At 40.6% G+C, this 20906-nt stretch overlaps 1 protein-coding gene across 3 annotated transcripts in view; it reads right to left on the reverse strand.

Moving 5' to 3' along the window:
• The window catches only part of zanl (zonadhesin, like), a 139708-nt gene that overhangs the window by 110463 nt on the left and 8339 nt on the right, over positions 1–20906 (reverse strand). For all 3 annotated transcript variants that reach the window (XM_060874457.1, XM_060874458.1, XM_060874456.1), the window contains exons 18-79: positions 20690–20886; positions 20460–20598; positions 20212–20328; positions 19863–19987; positions 19531–19676; positions 19052–19195; positions 18785–18892; positions 18102–18271; positions 17767–17969; positions 17437–17578; positions 17160–17315; positions 16885–17078; positions 16653–16794; positions 16251–16495; positions 15991–16139; positions 15565–15693; positions 15307–15445; positions 15068–15209; positions 14691–14887; positions 14461–14599; positions 14213–14329; positions 13864–13988; positions 13532–13677; positions 13061–13204; positions 12794–12901; positions 12113–12282; positions 11778–11980; positions 11456–11597; positions 11179–11334; positions 10904–11097; positions 10672–10813; positions 10270–10514; positions 10010–10158; positions 9584–9712; positions 9326–9464; positions 9087–9228; positions 8710–8906; positions 8480–8618; positions 8232–8348; positions 7883–8007; positions 7551–7696; positions 7064–7207; positions 6797–6904; positions 6113–6282; positions 5778–5980; positions 5426–5567; positions 5149–5304; positions 4874–5067; positions 4642–4783; positions 4240–4484; positions 3980–4128; positions 3545–3673; positions 3287–3425; positions 3048–3189; positions 2671–2867; positions 2441–2579; positions 2193–2309; positions 1844–1968; positions 1512–1657; positions 1051–1194; positions 784–891; positions 100–269 (exon numbers count right to left, since the gene is read on the reverse strand). In XM_060874457.1, coding sequence (XP_060730440.1) covers positions 100–269; positions 784–891; positions 1051–1194; positions 1512–1657; positions 1844–1968; positions 2193–2309; positions 2441–2579; positions 2671–2867; positions 3048–3189; positions 3287–3425; positions 3545–3673; positions 3980–4128; positions 4240–4484; positions 4642–4783; positions 4874–5067; positions 5149–5304; positions 5426–5567; positions 5778–5980; positions 6113–6282; positions 6797–6904; positions 7064–7207; positions 7551–7696; positions 7883–8007; positions 8232–8348; positions 8480–8618; positions 8710–8906; positions 9087–9228; positions 9326–9464; positions 9584–9712; positions 10010–10158; positions 10270–10514; positions 10672–10813; positions 10904–11097; positions 11179–11334; positions 11456–11597; positions 11778–11980; positions 12113–12282; positions 12794–12901; positions 13061–13204; positions 13532–13677; positions 13864–13988; positions 14213–14329; positions 14461–14599; positions 14691–14887; positions 15068–15209; positions 15307–15445; positions 15565–15693; positions 15991–16139; positions 16251–16495; positions 16653–16794; positions 16885–17078; positions 17160–17315; positions 17437–17578; positions 17767–17969; positions 18102–18271; positions 18785–18892; positions 19052–19195; positions 19531–19676; positions 19863–19987; positions 20212–20328; positions 20460–20598; positions 20690–20886 — 9507 coding nt within the window. The remainder of the gene's footprint in view (positions 1–99; positions 270–783; positions 892–1050; positions 1195–1511; positions 1658–1843; positions 1969–2192; positions 2310–2440; positions 2580–2670; positions 2868–3047; positions 3190–3286; positions 3426–3544; positions 3674–3979; positions 4129–4239; positions 4485–4641; positions 4784–4873; positions 5068–5148; positions 5305–5425; positions 5568–5777; positions 5981–6112; positions 6283–6796; positions 6905–7063; positions 7208–7550; positions 7697–7882; positions 8008–8231; positions 8349–8479; positions 8619–8709; positions 8907–9086; positions 9229–9325; positions 9465–9583; positions 9713–10009; positions 10159–10269; positions 10515–10671; positions 10814–10903; positions 11098–11178; positions 11335–11455; positions 11598–11777; positions 11981–12112; positions 12283–12793; positions 12902–13060; positions 13205–13531; positions 13678–13863; positions 13989–14212; positions 14330–14460; positions 14600–14690; positions 14888–15067; positions 15210–15306; positions 15446–15564; positions 15694–15990; positions 16140–16250; positions 16496–16652; positions 16795–16884; positions 17079–17159; positions 17316–17436; positions 17579–17766; positions 17970–18101; positions 18272–18784; positions 18893–19051; positions 19196–19530; positions 19677–19862; positions 19988–20211; positions 20329–20459; positions 20599–20689; positions 20887–20906) is intronic.

Below are 20906 nucleotides of genomic sequence, written 5' to 3' on the forward strand. Positions count from 1 at the left end.
AAAGGAAAACATTGAAAACTGTAACATATTTGTTTTTCTTGTCTTTAGTATATATGTGTGTAATTGTATTTCTGAAAACTACTGTATGGTGAGACTCACGGCAGAAGTCTGGCTGCCTCCACTGATGCACTGGAGCGCCTGCACCGAGACAGGCATCAGTATAAGCCTGTAGCTGGTCACACAGAGTCTGCAGCAGCCCATCATAGCGGCACATATCAAACACACAGCTCTGGAAGAATGGCAGAGGGTCCACCACCTTTATACAATCCCTATGTTTATAAAGGGAATAGAAAGAATAGGAATGAGAGAGAGAGTGAGAGATACAGAACAAACAAGAAAACATAATATTAGAACAGAAGTCTCAATATCATGTACAATTCCAGTTAGCAATATCATGTCCCATGTTTTGTCTCAGTAGCTTGTCCCTGACCAGCATTGCATTGATTGGGTTATTTATTTCTGTCTATATTTATATTACCCATTTCTATCTCATTAGCATTATACATTTAAACACATATGATGTGGTTTTATTGTTGTGTGTTCTTGTTTGCTTTATAAATCTCATGGCTTGATGACCTATTCTGGTTTTATCTATGTTATTTTGTAATTGTGTTCTTTTTAATGTACACACTTGCACCCTGTTGTTTCTAGATTATCTTAACTAAAGCTGAGCTGCTTGGGATAACAGCAGATCAATAGGGAATGCCTCGTGGTATGTCTCCAGCCATTTTACTTGACTGATTCGTAAATCTTTTGAAATCTACTGGTGTGATTTTAGCTCACCTGAATGGTCCTGCAGTGTCAGTGATTTTTCCACATTTCTCTGGTTTAGACACTTCAGCCTCAAAACTTGGATCACACGGTGGGTCAGGTGTGACATCAGGCTTGCACCTACAAACACATTATGAATGCCTTTTATATTCTAGTGTTCAAGTTGTCCAGTAAAGATCAATTGTACATTGTGTTTGTCATTTAAAACATTTTTGCTCCGAATAAGCAAAAGTTCTGACAGAGAAATCAAACCCAAAAACTGAAACATGATGGACTAACGTTTCATCTTCATCTTTATCAGTTTGCCAGCTGTTGCCGAACTGATCTGAGCTGCCAGCCAGGGAACCGTCTGGCTTAGTAAAATCGTTGTTGGGGTTTCCATTGTAGTCTCCACACAAACCACACATCTGATCATAGTAAGTACTGAGAAAGAGAGAGAGAGAGAGAGAGAGAGAGAGAGAGAGAGAATATTATGAAACCAAGAAAATTATCAATAACTGGGACATTGTTCTATTACAATTTGATTTGTCCCGTCTCTCTTTTCAAAAATGAAGAGCTTAGTATACCATAAATAAATGATGTAGTTTTTTCCCAATTTTATAATCTAGGGAAATAAATATTATTTGCCTTTTTCAATATTTTTGCAATATCTCATATATTTTTAATCATTTAGGGTTTTTAAACTTAAAACTAAACTCTGTTTTTATTCAAGACTCAAAATCTCATTGGTGAAGCAGTACCTGGGCACAGTGATCTTAGCGTAGTGGTTGCCATCCCAGCTCACCTCCAGACCAAAAGGAGTGCTGAGGATAACATACTGCCCAGCTGATGTTAAAGTGATTAGAGGAGAGGGAGAGTGGGGTAGAGCTACTTTACGACCGTTCACCTGCAGTGGCGTGAAAGATTTGGAGAGAAACAGAGAGAGAAAAGAGAGGATTTAAGGGATCTTAATGCAAAACGCATTATAAAAGAACAAGGTGAGGGGGTTAATAATGTCCTGTTTTAAACAATTTTTTAACATTGCATGAATTAAAAAAGACAACAGCAAAAAAGAAGCTATTTTAAGACTGACCAGAGTGGTTCTGCTCTTCATCATTGTTACAGTGATACCGCTGACAGTCACATACAACTTCTTGAGATAGGATACACCAGTGATCCCTCTCTCTTCATTTTTTCCCTCCACAGAGAACCAGGGACCTGTAAAACACACAATTAGTACACTAACCCCTGACCTTTACAACTATACAAGAAATAGAATACAAGAAAGAAAAAACGTTTTCTATGATTTTATGGATGATTTTGAATAAACTGCAAAGGTCTAACTGACTTTAATGGACATAAATGTGTACACATGCAGTTTGTTTGCAATGTTTGTGTAATGTTTACAAAGTCTGCATTTCAGATGGAATAAAACAACTCACCAGTGTTGTTTCTGCAGCTGCGGGCCAGGGTGTAAGTGCAGGTGCCCATGAAGGTGTAGAATTTACCATCAAAGGTGTTGTAATGGGGATCACCAGATATAATGCAGTCCTGTGAGTCTAGATGGGAATAGAACATAGATGGCTTCACACATGCTCTTAAAGGAAAGTCATTTACACAAAAGATCATCAATGTCCTAGGATACAGACAAAAAAATGATTTTAAATAAATGCTGTAAAAAAGTACTAACCAACTGGGTAGCATCCTATTTCCCCTCCCTGCACACCACACTGCTGCATGGGAGGGCATTCAGCGGCACGGCAGGTGACGAATGGAGAATCACATTTGCACAGCAGCTCACAGTCCTTAGTGTAGAACGTGTCTCCTGGCTAACATACAGGGACAGAAGGCACAATAGTTCAGAGAACTCATACAGTGAACTCATTAGCTGGCTTGGCAATGAAATACTGACTCGCTCACCTGGTAATATTGTCCACTATACATGCAGCCGCATGTGCCTTCCTTCACACACTTGTCACCACTGAGTACATATCCAGAGTCACACTCACACCCCTCAGAACAGGGTCCAGTACACTGGCTGGGTGGAGGAGGGTTACAGGAGGGCTGGCATGGAGACACGCAGGGTTTGTAGTGGCTGTTGGGTGGGCATATAAGAGCTAAAGAAAAACACAAAATGTTATTCCGGTATTCCAACTGGTTTTAAAAATCATGTTACAGGATATGCTACATGCGTACACTTCTAATTAAATAACAATATAAAAAAGTAGTTCAAAAACCAGTAAACAAAAGTGACCAAAGTGCACCGAGAGTGAATTTCAGACTTCTTTAACACTCACGGCAGAAGGTACTGTTCCTCCATGGTCCGATGTTGACACCACGGTCCTGACACTCGTTTACATAAGCTTCAATCGCTTCACACAATGCGGAGTGAGGGCCACCCAACGCGCACAGGTCAAACACACAGTTTTGGAAGAAGCTCTACACAAAAACACACAATTAAAACGATATGACTTAAACTTATGTGAATAAAACAGTCTTCTGCTCAGCTGTAAATGGTCTGGTCTAAGTAACCTACGTTAGGATTGACTTTTGGATGACAAACGGCAAACGGGCCTTTGCTGTCCAATATGATTCCGCAATAAGCGGGACTCTCATAAAGGTCCTTTTCTGTGTCTGTGCAGCTTGGGTTTGGGTCAACTGGGGTTTTGTTGCAGCTGAAATGTAAAAGAAAATAAGTTTTACTGATCTTTCATTATACAGACAATGGAGGTAGTAAAGAATATCCAATCCCTCTGTATATAGACATATACACAATACAAAACCAATGGCTCACTCTGGGTCTGTGTTCCAGCTGTTGCCAAACTCAGTTGGACTGTTGACCAGTTCACCAGTGGGGGTACGGAAGTCATCATTAATTTTGCCATTGTAGTCTCCACACAGGCCACAAAGCTTGTCCTTATAGCTGCACAAACAAAAGCACAATATATTAGAATTACAGCAATAACGTACCCTTCAATTTAAATTCAGGTCTGATCTATATTCCCATTGTCAGTAAAAAAAAAAAAAATAAATAAAAAAATGACACTCTTCAAATGCGATATTTCTTTTGCAGAGAAAAAGTTGTTGAATTAATTCATTTAAAATATTTGCAGAAAGAAAAAGCTAGTTTTGGTCGCGAGTGGATTTCCGTCAGGGAAACATGTGGGCATGCCAGCTGTAGACTGTATTAAGAGGACATTAATCAATATCAATGTAACACAACACTCACTCTTTGATAACTTTGATGTCCACGTAGTGGTTTCCATCGTAGCGAACTGTCACACCAAAGTTCATGGACACTGTGTAGAGTGTCCCCTGTTTGAAAATGTCCACTCCAGCAACAGGGCTCAGTGGTATGTTTACTTTGGTTCCGTTCACCTGAGAACGGTTAGAGAAGACTGTCATAAATGACTTTCTTAGAACATTACTGCAAAATGCAGAATTTGACTTCCTTTATTTTCTACAGTGATCCTTTCTCTGCTTCCTCACCTGCACATCTCCTCGTTTCAGGATGGACACCTTCACTCCCAGGACATGGACATGGACAGCACTCACATAACTGATCGTGGGAATGTTGTAGCGATTCTCATTATCGACATAGACAGCGAAGTAAGGTACGTCTGTGCTGTTACATGGCTCCGACATTAAGTAAGTGCAGTTGCCCATGAAGTCATAGTATTTCTTATCAAAGGTGGTGTAGTGTGGGTCACCTGAGGCGATACAAGTCGAGGTGTCTGTATATAGAAAAGATAAGCAAGGGTTAAAAATCCAAATTACAAACGACTGAAAAAAGAACTAAACTTCATGAAGTAGCTTTTGCTGATCTTTCATCATTATTACATCCAACAAAGCTTATATGTCAGTCACATCATGGCAAGTTTTACACAGCACCTTTAGGGTAGCAGCCATGGATTCCTCCCACTTCCCGACATTCTTCTGTGGGGTCACAACTGTTGTCCACACAGTTCAATGTATAATTGCCTGCACAGCGACACAGTTGGGAGCAGCCATTCCCAAAGACAATCTCTCCCGGCTGCAAAAAAAAAGTCCCACTTACACAATGAACAGTGCTGCTTCTCTGCTAAATGTAGATTTGACATTAACTACTGTGTATGTTATATACCTCGTAGTAATTATTGTCTTCATCCAGACATCCACAAGTCTCAATGCGAACACAGCGTTTTCCCCGAAACACAAAACCAGGTTTGCAGAAGCAGCCACTGATACAGGAGCCAGTGCAGTTGGTAGAGGGTTCTTGACAGCTAGGAATGCAAGGTGGACCACACTCTATGTACTCAGCATCGGGAGGACACTTCACTATTAATGGACGGGAGAAGTGGTTAGAACAGGATTGTACTGATGGGTATACTGTAGAGAGAAAAATCCAATCCTTATTACCTGGTGGTGGTGTTGGTGGTGAAGGAGAAGTTGGTTTTGTAGTTGTAGGTTTAGGCGTGGATGTCTGTGGGGTCGACGGCTGAGGTGTAGTGGGTTTTGTGGTTGTTGGTTTTGGTGTGGATGGCTGTGGGGTTGGAGGTTTTGTTGTTTGTCCATCTATACATGCAAAATGTCAGAAGGAAAAACATCATAGAGGTTACATAATATTTGTACTGCAGTTGGCTTAATATTAGTATTAGTAAAACATCAACGAATGTGCTGTAGTAATTTCTTTTACCATTAGGTTTACAGATGTACTCTCCATCCAGCAGTTGACAGGTCTCTGTAGGTAAACAACTGGTATTGTAGCATAGAATGGTTCTTCCACTTAGACACACACATTTGTGTTCACAGCCTTCCAGATACCAGCTCTCATTCACCTAGAGCATGTACAAAGACACTAGTGAGTCAAGTAGCCAGCTGGAGTACCGTTTGAAATATTATGATTACATAACACAGTTCAATTTATCTTTATTCACCTCATGTGTAATTTCTACTCTCTCTCTCTCTCTCTCTCTCTCTCTCTCTCTCTCTCTCTCTCTCTCTCTCTGTGTGTGTGTGTGTGTGTGTGAGACTTATGTGAAACTCACAGGGTGGTAGGAGCCTTCAGGATCCACACAGCCACAGTCTTTTAGAGGGACACACTTGTTGTCGCTCAGGACAAAGCCAGGATCACACTTGCATCCTTCAACACACTTCTCTCCACAGCCAGGTGGGCCGCTCACACCCACACATGTCTCTGGACATGAACTCACACACATAGAGTAGTGGCTGTTAGGCGGACAAACCAGAGCTGTGAAAAAAAGAGGAAAGATTATGGCAAAAGAAAGGAAAACATTGAAAACTGTAACATATTTGTTTTTCTTGTCTTTAGTATATATGTGTGTAATTGTATTTCTGAAAACTACTGTATGGTGAGACTCACGGCAGAAGTCTGGCTGCCTCCACTGATGCACTGGAGCTCCTGCACCGAGACAGGCATCAGTATAAGCCTGTAGCTGGTCACACAGAGTCTGCAGCAGCCCATCATAGCGGCACATATCAAACACACAGCTCTGGAAGAATGGCAGAGGGTCCACCACCTTTATACAATCCCTATGTTTGTAAAGGGAATAGAAAGAATAGGAATGAGAGAGAGAGTGAGAGATACAGAACAAACAAGAAAACATAATATTAGAACAGAAGTCTCAATATCATGTACAATTCCAGTTAGCAATATCATGTCCCATGTTTTGTCTCAGTAGCTTGTCCCTGACCAGCATTGCATTGATTGGGTTATTTATTTCTGTCTATATTTATATTACCCATTTCTATCTCATTAGCATTATACATTTAAACACATATGATGTGGTTTTATTGTTGTGTGTTCTTGTTTGCTTTATAAATCTCATGGCTTGATGACCTATTCTGGTTTTATCTATGTTATTTTGTAATTGTGTTCTTTTTAATGTACACACTTGCACCCTGTTGTTTATAGATTATATTAACTAAAGCTGAGCTGCTTGGGATAACAGCAGATCAATAGGGAATGCCTCGTGGTATGTCTCCAGCCATTTTACTTGACTGATTCGTAAATCTTTTGAAATCTACTGGTGTGATTTTAGCTCACCTGAATGGTCCTGCAGTGTCAGTGATTTTTCCACATTTCTCTGGTTTAGACACTTCAGCCTCAAAACTTGGATCACACGGTGGGTCAGGTGTGACATCAGGCTTGCACCTACAAACACATTATGAATGCCTTTTATATTCTAGTGCTCAAGTTGTCCAGTAAAGATCAATTGTACATTGTGTTTGTCATTTAAAACATTTTTGCTCCGAATAAGCAAAAGTTCTGACAGAGAAATCAAACCCAAAAACTGAAACATGATGGACTAACGTTTCATCTTCATCTTTATCAGTTTGCCAGCTGTTGCCGAACTGATCTGAGCTGCCAGCCAGGGAACCGTCTGGCTTAGTAAAATCGTTGTTGGGGTTTCCATTGTAGTCTCCACACAAACCACACATCTGATCATAGTAAGTACTGAGAAAGAGAGAGAGAGAGAGAGAGAGAGAGAGAGAGAGAGAGAGAGAGAGAGAGAGAGAGAGAGAGAATATTATGAAACAAAGAAAATTATCAATAACTGGGACATTGTTCTACTACAATTTGATTTGTCCCGTCTCTCTTTTCAAAAATGAAGAGCTTAGTATACCATAAATAAATGATGTAGTTTTTTCCCAATTTTATAATCTAGGGAAATAAATATTATTTGCCTTTTTCAATATTTTTGCAATATCTCATATATTTTTAATCATTTAGGGTTTTTAAACTTAAAACTAAACTCTGTTTTTATTCAAGACTCGAAATCTCATTGGTGAAGCAGTACCTTGGCACAGTGATCTTAGCGTAGTGGTTGCCATCCCAGCTCACCTCCAGACCAAAAGGAGTGCTGAGGATAACATACTGCCCAGCTGATGTTAAAGTGATTAGAGGAGAGGGAGAGTGGGGTAGAGCTACTTTACGACCGTTCACCTGCAGTGGCGTGAAAGATTTGGAGAGAAACAGAGAGAGAAAAGAGAGGATTTAAGGGATCTTAATGCAAAACGCATTATAAAAGAACAAGGTGAGGGGGTTAATAATGTCCTGTTTTAAACAATTTTTTAACATTGCATGAATTAAAAAAGACAACAGCAAAAAAGAAGCTATTTTAAGACTGACCAGAGTGGTTCTGCTCTTCATCATTGTTACAGTGATACCGCTGACAGTCACATACAACTTCTTGAGATAGGATACACCAGTGATCCCTCTCTCTTCATTTTTTCCCTCCACAGAGAACCAGGGACCTGTAAAACACACAATTAGTACACTAACCCCTGACCTTTACAACTATACAAGAAATAGAATACAAGAAAGAAAAAACGTTTTCTATGATTTTATGGATGATTTTGAATAAACTGCAAAGGTCTAACTGACTTTAATGGACATAAATGTGTACACATGCAGTTTGTTTGCAATGTTTGTGTAATGTTTACAAAGTCTGCATTTCAGATGGAATAAAACAACTCACCAGTGTTGTTTCTGCAGCTGCGGGCCAGGGTGTAAGTGCAGGTGCCCATGAAGGTGTAGAATTTACCATCAAAGGTGTTGTAATGGGGATCACCAGATATAATGCAGTCCTGTGAGTCTAGATGGGAATAGAACATAGATGGTTTCACACATGCTCTTAAAGGAAAGTCATTTACACAAAAGATCATCAATGTCCTAGGATACAGACAAAAAAATGATTTTAAATAAATGCTGTAAAAAAGTACTAACCAACTGGGTAGCATCCTATTTCCCCTCCCTGCACACCACACTGCTGCATGGGAGGGCATTCAGCGGCACGGCAGGTGACGAATGGAGAATCACATTTGCACAGCAGCTCACAGTCCTTAGTGTAGAACGTGTCTCCTGGCTAACATACAGGGACAGAAGGCACAATAGTTCAGAGAACTCATACAGTGAACTCATTAGCTGGCTTGGCAATGAAATACTGACTCGCTCACCTGGTAATATTGTCCACTATACATGCAGCCGCATGTGCCTTCCTTCACACACTTGTCACCACTGAGTACATATCCAGAGTCACACTCACACCCCTCAGAACAGGGTCCAGTACACTGGCTGGGTGGAGGAGGGTTACAGGAGGGCTGGCATGGAGACACGCAGGGTTTGTAGTGGCTGTTGGGTGGGCATATAAGAGCTAAAGAAAAACACAAAATGTTATTCCGGTATTCCAACTGGTTTTAAAAATCATGTTACAGGATATGCTACATGCGTACACTTCTAATTAAATAACAATATAAAAAAGTAGTTCAAAAACCAGTAAACAAAAGTGACCAAAGTGCACCGAGAGTGAATTTCAGACTTCTTTAACACTCACGGCAGAAGGTACTGTTCCTCCATGGTCCGATGTTGACACCACGGTCCTGACACTCGTTTACATAAGCTTCAATCGCTTCACACAATGCGGAGTGAGGGCCACCCAACGCGCACAGGTCAAACACACAGTTTTGGAAGAAGCTCTACACAAAAACACACAATTAAAACGATATGACTTAAACTTATGTGAATAAAACAGTCTTCTGCTCAGCTGTAAATGGTCTGGTCTAAGTAACCTACGTTAGGATTGACTTTTGGATGACAAACGGCAAACGGGCCTTTGCTGTCCAATATGATTCCGCAATAAGCGGGACTCTCATAAAGGTCCTTTTCTGTGTCTGTGCAGCTTGGGTTTGGGTCAACTGGGGTTTTGTTGCAGCTGAAATGTAAAAGAAAATAAGTTTTACTGATCTTTCATTATACAGACAATGGAGGTAGTAAAGAATATCCAATCCCTCTGTATATAGACATATACACAATACAAAACCAATGGCTCACTCTGGGTCTGTGTTCCAGCTGTTGCCAAACTCAGTTGGACTGTTGACCAGTTCACCAGTGGGGGTGCGGAAGTCATCATTAATTTTGCCATTGTAGTCTCCACACAGGCCACAAAGCTTGTCCTTATAGCTGCACAAACAAAAGCACAATATATTAGAATTACAGCAATAACGTACCCTTCAATTTAAATTCAGGTCTGATCTATATTCCCATTGTCAGTAAAAAAAAAAAAAAAAATGACACTCTTCAAATGCGATATTTCTTTTGCAGAGAAAAAGTTGTTGAATTAATTAATTTAAAATATTTGCAGAAAGAAAAAGCTAGTTTTGGTCGCGAGTGGATTTCCGTCAGGGAAACATGTGGGCATGCCAGCTGTAGACTGTATTAAGAGGACATTAATCAATATCAGTGTAACACAACACTCACTCTTTGATAACTTTGATGTCCACGTAGTGGTTTCCATCATAGCGAACTGTCACACCAAAGTTCATGGACACTGTGTAGAGTGTCCCCTGTTTGAAAATGTCCACTCCAGCAACAGGGCTCAGTGGTATGTTTACTTTGGTTCCGTTCACCTGAGAACGGTTAGAGAAGACTGTCATAAATGACTTTCTTAGAACATTACTGCAAAATGCAGAATTTGACTTCCTTTATTTTCTACAGTGATCCTTTCTCTGCTTCCTCACCTGCACATCTCCTCGTTTCAGGATGGACACCTTCACTCCCAGGACATGGACATGGACAGCACTCACATAACTGATCGTGGGAATGTTGTAGCGATTCTCATTATCGACATAGACAGCGAAGTAAGGTACGTCTGTGCTGTTACATGGCTCCGACATTAAGTAAGTGCAGTTGCCCATGAAGTCATAGTATTTCTTATCAAAGGTGGTGTAGTGTGGGTCACCTGAGGCGATACAAGTCGAGGTGTCTGTATATAGAAAAGATAAGCAAGGGTTAAAAATCCAAATTACAAACGACTGAAAAAAGAACTAAACTTCATGAAGTAGCTTTTGCTGATCTTTCATCATTATTACATCCAACAAAGCTTATATGTCAGTCACATCATGGCAAGTTTTACACAGCACCTTTAGGGTAGCAGCCATGGATTCCTCCCACTTCCCGACATTCTTCTGTGGGGTCACAACTGTTGTCCACACAGTTCAATGTATAATTGCCTGCACAGCGACACAGTTGGGAGCAGCCATTCCCAAAGACAATCTCTCCCGGCTGCAAAAAAAAAGTCCCACTTACACAATGAACAGTGCTGCTTCTCTGCTAAATGTAGATTTGACATTAACTACTGTGTATGTTATATACCTCGTAGTAATTATTGTCTTCATCCAGACATCCACAAGTCTCAATGCGAACACAGCGTTTTCCCCGAAACACAAAACCAGGTTTGCAGAAGCAGCCACTGATACAGGAGCCAGTGCAGTTGGTAGAGGGTTCTTGACAGCTAGGAATGCAAGGTGGACCACACTCTATGTACTCAGCATCAGGAGGACACTTCACTATTAATGGACGGGAGAAGTGGTTAGAACAGGATTGTACTGATGGGTATACTGTAGAGATAAAAATCCAATCCTTATTACCTGGTGGTGGTGTTGGTGGTGAAGGAGAAGTTGGTTTTGTAGTTGTAGGTTTAGGCGTGGATGTCTGTGGGGTCGACGGCTGAGGTGTAGTGGGTTTTGTGGTTGTTGGTTTTGGTGTGGATGGCTGTGGGGTTGGAGGTTTTGTTGTTTGTCCATCTATACATGCAAAATGTCAGAAGGAAAAACATCATAGAGGTTACATAATATTTGTACTGCAGTTGGCTTAATATTAGTATTAGTAAAACATCAACGAATGTGCTGTAGTAATTTCTTTTACCATTAGGTTTACAGATGTACTCTCCATCCAGCAGTTGACAGGTCTCTGTAGGTAAACAACTGGTATTGTAGCATAGAATGGTTCTTCCACTTAGACACACACATTTGTGTTCACAGCCTTCCAGATACCAGCTCTCATTCACCTAGAGCATGTACAAAGGCACTAGTGAGTCAAGTAGCCAGCTGGAGTACCGTTTGAAATATTATGATTACATAACACAGTTCAATTTATCTTTATTCACCTCATGTGTAATTTCTACTCTCTCTCTCTCTCTCTCTGTGTGTGTGTGTGTGTGTGTGTGTGAGGCTTATGTGAAACTCACAGGGTGGTAGGAGCCTTCAGGATCCACACAGCCACAGTCTTTTAGAGGGACACACTTGTTGTCACTCAGGACAAAGCCAGGATCACACTTGCATCCTTCAACACACTTCTCTCCACAGCCAGGTGGGCCGCTCACACCCACACATGTCTCTGGACATGAACTCACACACATAGAGTAGTGGCTGTTAGGCGGACAAACCAGAGCTGTGAAAAAAAGAGGAAAAATTATGGCAAAAGAAAGGAAAACATTGAAAACTGTAACATATTTGTTTTTCTTGTCTTTAGTATATATGTGTGTAATTGTATTTCTGAAAACTACTGTATGGTGAGACTCACGGCAGAAGTCTGGCTGCCTCCACTGATGCACTGGAGCTCCTGCACCGAGACAGGCATCAGTATAAGCCTGTAGCTGGTCACACAGAGTCTGCAGCAGCCCATCATAGCGGCACATATCAAACACACAGCTCTGGAAGAATGGCAGAGGGTCCACCACCTTTATACAATCCCTATGTTTGTAAAGGGAATAGAAAGAATAGGAATGAGAGAGAGTGAGAGATACAGAACAAACAAGAAAACATAATATTAGAACAGAAGTCTCAATATCATGTACAATTCCAGTTAGCAATATCATGTCCCATGTTTTGTCTCAGTAGCTTGTCCCTGACCAGCATTGCATTGATTGGGTTATTTATTTCTGTCTATATTTATATTACCCATTTCTATCTCATTAGCATTATACATTTAAACACATATGATGTGGTTTTATTGTTGTGTGTTCTTGTTTGCTTTATAAATCTCATGGCTTGATGACCTATTCTGGTTTTATCTATGTTATTTTGTAATTGTGTTCTTTTTAATGTACACACTTGCACCCTGTTGTTTATAGATTATCTTAACTAAAGCTGATTGCTTGGGATAACAGCAGATCAATAGGGAATGCCTCGTGGTATGTCTCCAGCCATTTTACTTGACTGATTCGTAATTCTTTTGAAATCTACTGGTGTGATTTTAGCTCACCTGAATGGTCCTGCAGTGTCAGTGATTTTTCCACATTTCTCTGGTTTAGACACTTCAGCCTCAAAACTTGGATCACACGGTGGGTCAGGTGTGACATCAGGCTTGCACCTACAAACACATTATGAATGCCTTTTATATTCTAGTGCTCAAGTTGTCCAGTAAAGATCAATTGTACATTGTGTTTGTCATTTAAAACATTTTTGCTCCGAATAAGCAAAAGTTCTGACAGAGAAATCAAACCCAAAAACTGAAACATGATGGACTAACGTTTCATCTTCATCTTTATCAGTTTGCCAGCTGTTGCCGAACTGATCTGAGCTGCCAGCCAGGGAACCGTCTGGCTTAGTAAAATCGTTGTTGGGGTTTCCATTGTAGTCTCCACACAAACCACACATCTGATCATAGTAAGTACTGAGAAAGAGAGAGAGAGAGAGAGAGAGAGAGAGAGAGAGAGAGAGAGAGAGAATATTATGAAACCAAGAAAATTATCAATAACTGGGACATTGTTCTACTACAATTTGATTTGTCCCGTCTCTCTTTTCAAAAATGAAGAGCTTAGTATACCATAAATAAATGATGTAGTTTTTTCCCAATTTTATAATCTAGGGAAATAAATATTATTTGCCTTTTTCAATATTTTTGCAATATCTCATATATTTTTAATCATTTAGGGTTTTTAAACTTAAAACTAAACTCTGTTTTTATTCAAGACTCGAAATCTCATTGGTGAAGCAGTACCTGGGCACAGTGATCTTAGCGTAGTGGTTGCCATCCCAGCTCACCTCCAGACCAAAAGGAGTGCTGAGGATAACATACTGCCCAGCTGATGTTAAAGTGATTAGAGGAGAGGGAGAGTGGGGTAGAGCTACTTTACGACCGTTCACCTGCAGTGGCGTGAAAGATTTGGAGAGAAACAGAGAGAGAAAAGAGAGGATTTAAGGGATCTTAATGCAAAACGCATTATAAAAGAACAAGGTGAGGGGGTTAATAATGTCCTGTTTTAAACAATTTTTTAACATTGCAGGAATTAAAAAAGACAACAGCAAAAAAGAAGCTATTTTAAGACTGACCAGAGTGGTTCTGCTCTTCATCATTGTTACAGTGATACCGCTGACAGTCACATACAACTTCTTGAGATAGGATACACCAGTGATCCCTCTCTCTTCATTTTTTCCCTCCACAGAGAACCAGGGACCTGTAAAACACACAATTAGTACACTAACCCCTGACCTTTACAACTATACAAGAAATAGAATACAAGAAAGAAAAAACGTTTTCTATGATTTTATGGATGATTTTGAATAAACTGCAAAGGTCTAACTGACTTTAATGGACATAAATGTGTACACATGCAGTTTGTTTGCAATGTTTGTGTAATGTTTACAAAGTCTGCATTTCAGATGGAATAAAACAACTCACCAGTGTTGTTTCTGCAGCTGCGGGCCAGGGTGTAAGTGCAGGTGCCCATGAAGGTGTAGAATTTACCATCAAAGGTGTTGTAATGGGGATCACCAGATATAATGCAGTCCTGTGAGTCTAGATGGGAATAGAACATAGATGGCTTCACACATGCTCTTAAAGGAAAGTCATTTACACAAAAGATCATCAATGTCCTAGGATACAGACAAAAAAATGATTTTAAATAAATGCTGTAAAAAAGTACTAACCAACTGGGTAGCATCCTATTTCCCCTCCCTGCACACCACACTGCTGCATGGGAGGGCATTCAGCGGCACGGCAGGTGACGAATGGAGAATCACATTTGCACAGCAGCTCACAGTCCTTAGTGTAGAACGTGTCTCCTGGCTAACATACAGGGACAGAAGGCACAATAGTTCAGAGAACTCATACAGTGAACTCATTAGCTGGCTTGGCAATGAAATACTGACTCGCTCACCTGGTAATATTGTCCACTATACATGCAGCCGCATGTGCCTTCCTTCACACACTTGTCACCACTGAGTACATATCCAGAGTCACACTCACACCCCTCAGAACAGGGTCCAGTACACTGGCTGGGTGGAGGAGGGTTACAGGAGGGCTGGCATGGAGACACGCAGGGTTTGTAGTGGCTGTTGGGTGGGCATATAAGAGCTAAAGAAAAACACAAAATGTTATTCCGGTATTCCAACTGGTTTTAAAAATCATGTTACAGGATATGCTACATGCGTACACTTCTAATTAAATAACAATATAAAAAAGTAGTTCAAAAACCAGTAAACAAAAGTGACCAAAGTGCACCGAGAGTGAATTTCAGACTTCTTTAACACTCACGGCAGAAGGTACTGTTCCTCCATGGTCCGATGTTGACACCACGGTCCTGACACTCGTTTACATAAGCTTCAATCGCTTCACACAATGCGGAGTGAGGGCCACCCAACGCGCACAGGTCAAACACACAGTTTTGGAAGAAGCTCTACACAAAAACACACAATTAAAACGATATGACTTAAACTTATGTGAATAAAACAGTCTTCTGCTCAGCTGTAAATGGTCTGGTCTAAGTAACCTACGTTAGGATTGACTTTTGGATGACAAACGGCAAACGGGCCTTTGCTGTCCAATATGATTCCGCAATAAGCGGGACTCTCATAAAGGTCCTTTTCTGTGTCTGTGCAGCTTGGGTTTGGGTCAACTGGGGTTTTGTTGCAGCTGAAATGTAAAAGAAAATAAGTTTTACTGATCTTTCATTATACAGACAATGGAGGTAGTAAAGAATATCCAATCCCTCTGTATATAGACATATACACAATACAAAACCAATGGCTCACTCTGGGTCTGTGTTCCAGCTGTTGCCAAACTCAGTTGGACTGTTGACCAGTTCACCAGTGGGGGTCCGGAAGTCATCATTAATTTTGCCATTGTAGTCTCCACACAGGCCACAAAGCTTGTCCTTATAGCTGCACAAACAAAAGCACAATATATTAGAATTACAGCAATAACGTACCCTTCAATTTAAATTCAGGTCTGATCTATATTCCCATTGTCAGTAAAAAAAAAAAAAAAAATGACACTCTTCAAATGCGATATTTCTTTTGCAGAGAAAAAGTTGTTGAATTAATTCATTTAAAATATTTGCAGAAAGAAAAAGCTAGTTTTGGTCGCGAGTGGATTTCCGTCAGGGAAACATGTGGGCATGCCAGCTGTAGACTGTATTAAGAGGACATTAATCAATATCAGTGTAACACAACACTCACTCTTTGATAACTTTGATGTCCACGTAGTGGTTTCCATCGTAGCGAACTGTCACACCAAAGTTCATGGACACTGTGTAGAGTGTCCCCTGTTTGAAAATGTCCACTCCAGCAACAGGGCTCAGTGGTATGTTTACTTTGGTTCCGTTCACCTGAGAACGGTTAGAGAAGACTGTCATAAATGACTTTCTTAGAACATTACTGCAAAATGCAGAATTTGACTTCCTTTATTTTCTACAGTGATCCTTTCTCTGCTTCCTCACCTGCACATCTCCTCGTTTCAGGATGGACACCTTCACTCCCAGGACATGGACATGGACAGCACTCACATAACTGATCGTGGGAATGTTGTAGCGATTCTCATTATCGACATAGACAGCGAAGTAAGGTACGTCTGTGCTGTTACATGGCTCCGACATTAAGTAAGTGCAGTTGCCCATGAAGTCATAGTATTTCTTATCAAAGGTGGTGTAGTGTGGGTCACCTGAGGCGATACAAGTCGAGGTGTCTGTATATAGAAAAGATAAGCAAGGGTTAAAAATCCAAATTACAAACGACTGAAAAAAGAACTAAACTTCATGAAGTAGCTTTTGCTGATCTTTCATCATTATTACATCCAACAAAGCTTATATGTCAGTCACATCATGGCAAGTTTTACACAGCACCTTTAGGGTAGCAGCCATGGATTCCTCCCACTTCCCGACATTCTTCTGTGGGGTCACAACTGTTGTCCACACAGTTCAATGTATAATTGCCTGCACAGCGACACAGTTGGGAGCAGCCATTCCCAAAGACAATCTCTCCCGGCTGCAAAAAAAAAGTCCCACTTACACAATGAACAGTGCTGCTTCTCTGCTAAATGTAGATTTGACATTAACTACTGTGTATGTTATATACCTCGTAGTAATTATTGTCTTCATCCAGACATCCACAAGTCTCAATGCGAACACAGCGTTTTCCCCGAAACACAAAACCAGGTTTGCAGAAGCAGCCACTGATACAGGAGCCAGTGCAGTTGGTAGAGGGTTCTTGACAGCTAGGAATGCAAGGTGGACCACACTCTATGTACTCAGCATCGGGAGGACACTTCACTATTAATGGACAGGAGAAGTGGTCAGAACAGGATTGTACTGATGGGTATACTGTAGAGAGAAAAATCCAATCCTTATTACCTGGTGGTGGTGTTGGTGGTGAAGGAGAAGTTGGTTTTGTAGTTGTAGGTTTAGGCGTGGATGTCTGTGGGGTCGACGGCTGAGGTGTAGTGGGTTTTGTGGTTGTTGGTTTTGGTGTGGATGGCTGTGGGGTTGGAGGTTTTGTTGTTTGTCCATCTATACATGCAAAATGTCAGAAGGAAAAACATCATAGAGGTTACATAATATTTGTACTGCAGTTGGCTTAATATTAGTATTAGTAAAACATCAACGAATGTGCTGTAGTAATTTCTTTTACCATTAGGTTTACAGATGTACTCTCCATCCAGCAGTTGACAGGTCTCTGTAGGTAAACAACTGGTATTGTAGCATAGAATGGTTCTTCCACTTAGACACACACATTTGTGTTCACAGCCTTCCAGATACCAGCTCTCATTCACCTAGAGCATGTACAAAGACACTAGTGAGTCAAGTAGCCAGCTGGAGTACCGTTTGAAATATTATGATTACATAACACAGTTCAATTTATCTTTATTCGACTCATGTGTAATTTCTACTCTCTCTCTCTCTCTCTCTCTCTCTCTCTCTCTCTGTGTGTGTGTGTGTGTGAGTCTTATGTGAAACTCACAGGGTGGTATGAGCCTTCAGGATCCACACAGCCACAGTCTTTTAGAGGGACACACTTGTTGTCGCTCAGGACAAAGCCAGGATCACACTTGCAGCCTTCAACACACTTCTCTCCACAGCCAGGTGGGCCGATCACACCCACACATGTCTCTGGACATGAACTCACACACATAGAGTAGTGGCTGTTAGGCGGACAAACCAGAGCTGTGAAAAAAAGAGAAAAAATTATGGCAAAAGAAAGGAAAACATTGAAAACTGTAACATATTTGTTTTTCTTGTCTTTAGTATATATGTGTGTAATTGTATTTCTGAAAACTACTGTATGGTGAGACTCACGGCAGAAGTCTGGCTGCCTCCACTGATGCACTGGAGCTCCTGCACCGAGACAGGCATCAGTATAAGCCTGTAGCTGGTCACACAGAGTCTGCAGCAGTCCATCATAGCGGCACATATCAAACACACAGCTCTGGAAGAATGGCAGAGGGTCCACCACCTTTATACAATCCCTATGTTTGTAAAGGGAATAAAAAGAATAGGAATGAGAGAGAGAGTGAGAGATACAGAACAAACAAGAAAGCATAATATTAGAACAGAAGTCTCAATATCATGTACAATTCCAGTTAGCAATATCATGTCCCATGTTTTGTCTCAGTAGCTTGTCCCTGACCAGCATTGCATTGATTGGGTTATTTATTTCTGTCTATATTTATATTACCCATTTCTATCTCATTAGCATTATACATTTAAACACATATGATGTGGTTTTATTGTTGTGTGTTCTTGTTTGCTTTATAAATCTCATGGCTTGATGACCTATTCTGGTTTTATCTATGTTATTTTGTAATTGTGTTCTTTTTAATGTACACACTTGCACCCTGTTGTTTATAGATTATCTTAACTAAAGCTGATTGCTTGGGATAACAGCAGATCAATAGGGAATGCCTCGTGGTATGTCTCCAGCCATTTTACTTGACTGATTCGTAATTCTTTTGAAATCTACTGGTGTGATTTTAGCTCACCTGAATGGTCCTGCAGTGTCAGTGATTTTTCCACATTTCTCTGGTTTAGACACTTCAGCCTCAAAACTTGGGTCACACGGTGGGTCAGGTGTGACATCAGGCTTGCACCTACAAACACATTATGAATGCCTTTTATATTCTAGTGCTCAAGTTGTCCAGTAAAGATCAATTGTACATTGTGTTTGTCATTTAAAACATTTTTGCTCCGAATAAGCAAAAGTTCTGACAGAGAAATCAAACCCAAAAACTGAAACATGATGGACTAACGTTTCATCTTCATCTTTATCAGTTTGCCAGCTGTTGCCGAACTGATCTGAGCTGCCAGCCAGGGAACCGTCTGGCTTAGTAAAATCGTTGTTGGGGTTTCCATTGTAGTCTCCACACAAACCACACATCTGATCATAGTAAGTACTGAGAAAGAGACAGAGACAGAGAGAGAGAGAGAGAGAGAGAGAGAGAGAGAGAGAGAGAGAATATTATGAAACCAAGAAAATTATCAATAACTGGGACATTGTTCTACTACAATTTGATTTGTCCCGTCTCTCTTTTCAAAAATGAAGAGCTTAGTATACCATAAATAAATGATGTAGTTTTTTCCCAATTTTATAATCTAGGGAAATAAATATTATTTGCCTTTTTCAATATTTTTGCAATATCTCATATATTTTTAATCATTTAGGGTTTTTAAACTTAAAACTAAACTCTGTTTTTATTCAAGACTCGAAATCTCATTGGTGAAGCAGTACCTTGGCACAGTGATCTTAGCGTAGTGGTTGCCATCCCAGCTCACCTCCAGACCAAAAGGAGTGCTGAGGATAACATACTGCCCAGCTGATGTTAAAGTGATTAGAGGAGAGGGAGAGTGGGGTAGAGCTACTTTACGACCGTTCACCTGCAGTGGCGTGAAAGATTTGGAGAGAAACAGAGAGAGAAAAGAGAGGATTTAAGGGATCTTAATGCAAAACGCATTATAAAAGAACAAGGTGAGGGGGTTAATAATGTCCTGTTTTAAACAATTTTTTAACATTGCAGGAATTAAAAAAGACAACAGCAAAAAAGAAGCTATTTTAAGACTGACCAGAGTGGTTCTGCTCTTCATCATTGTTACAGTGATACCGCTGACAGTCACATACAACTTCTTGAGATAGGATACACCAGTGATCCCTCTCTCTTCATTTTTTCCCTCCACAGAGAACCAGGGACCTGTAAAACACACAATTAGTACACTAACCCCTGACCTTTACAACTATACAAGAAATAGAATACAAGAAAGAAAAAACGTTTTCTATGATTTTATGGATGATTTTGAATAAACTGCAAAGGTCTAACTGACTTTAATGGACATAAATGTGTACACATGCAGTTTGTTTGCAATGTTTGTGTAATGTTTACAAAGTCTGCATTTCAGATGGAATAAAACAACTCACCAGTGTTGTTTCTGCAGCTGCGGGCCAGGGTGTAAGTGCAGGTGCCCATGAAGGTGTAGAATTTACCATCAAAGGTGTTGTAATGGGGATCACCAGATATAATGCAGTCCTGTGAGTCTAGATGGGAATAGAACATAGATGGCTTCACACATGCTCTTAAAGGAAAGTCATTTACACAAAAGATCATCAATGTCCTAGGATACAGACAAAAAAATGATTTTAAATAAATGCTGTAAAAAAGTACTAACCAACTGGGTAGCATCCTATTTCCCCTCCCTGCACACCACACTGCTGCATGGGAGGGCATTCAGCGGCACGGCAGGTGACGAATGGAGAATCACATTTGCACAGCAGCTCACAGTCCTTAGTGTAGAACGTGTCTCCTGGCTAACATACAGGGACAGAAGGCACAATAGTTCAGAGAACTCATACAGTGAACTCATTAGCTGGCTTGGCAATGAAATACTGACTCGCTCACCTGGTAATATTGTCCACTATACATGCAGCCGCATGTGCCTTCCTTCACACACTTGTCACCACTGAGTACATATCCAGAGTCACACTCACACCCCTCAGAACAGGGTCCAGTACACTGGCTGGGTGGAGGAGGGTTACAGGAGGGCTGGCATGGAGACACGCAGGGTTTGTAGTGGCTGTTGGGTGGGCATATAAGAGCTAAAGAAAAACACAAAATG

This window comes from Tachysurus vachellii, chromosome 7 (assembly GCF_030014155.1).
Source record: "Tachysurus vachellii isolate PV-2020 chromosome 7, HZAU_Pvac_v1, whole genome shotgun sequence".
In the NCBI taxonomy this organism is placed as follows: domain Eukaryota; kingdom Metazoa; phylum Chordata; class Actinopteri; order Siluriformes; family Bagridae; genus Tachysurus; species Tachysurus vachellii.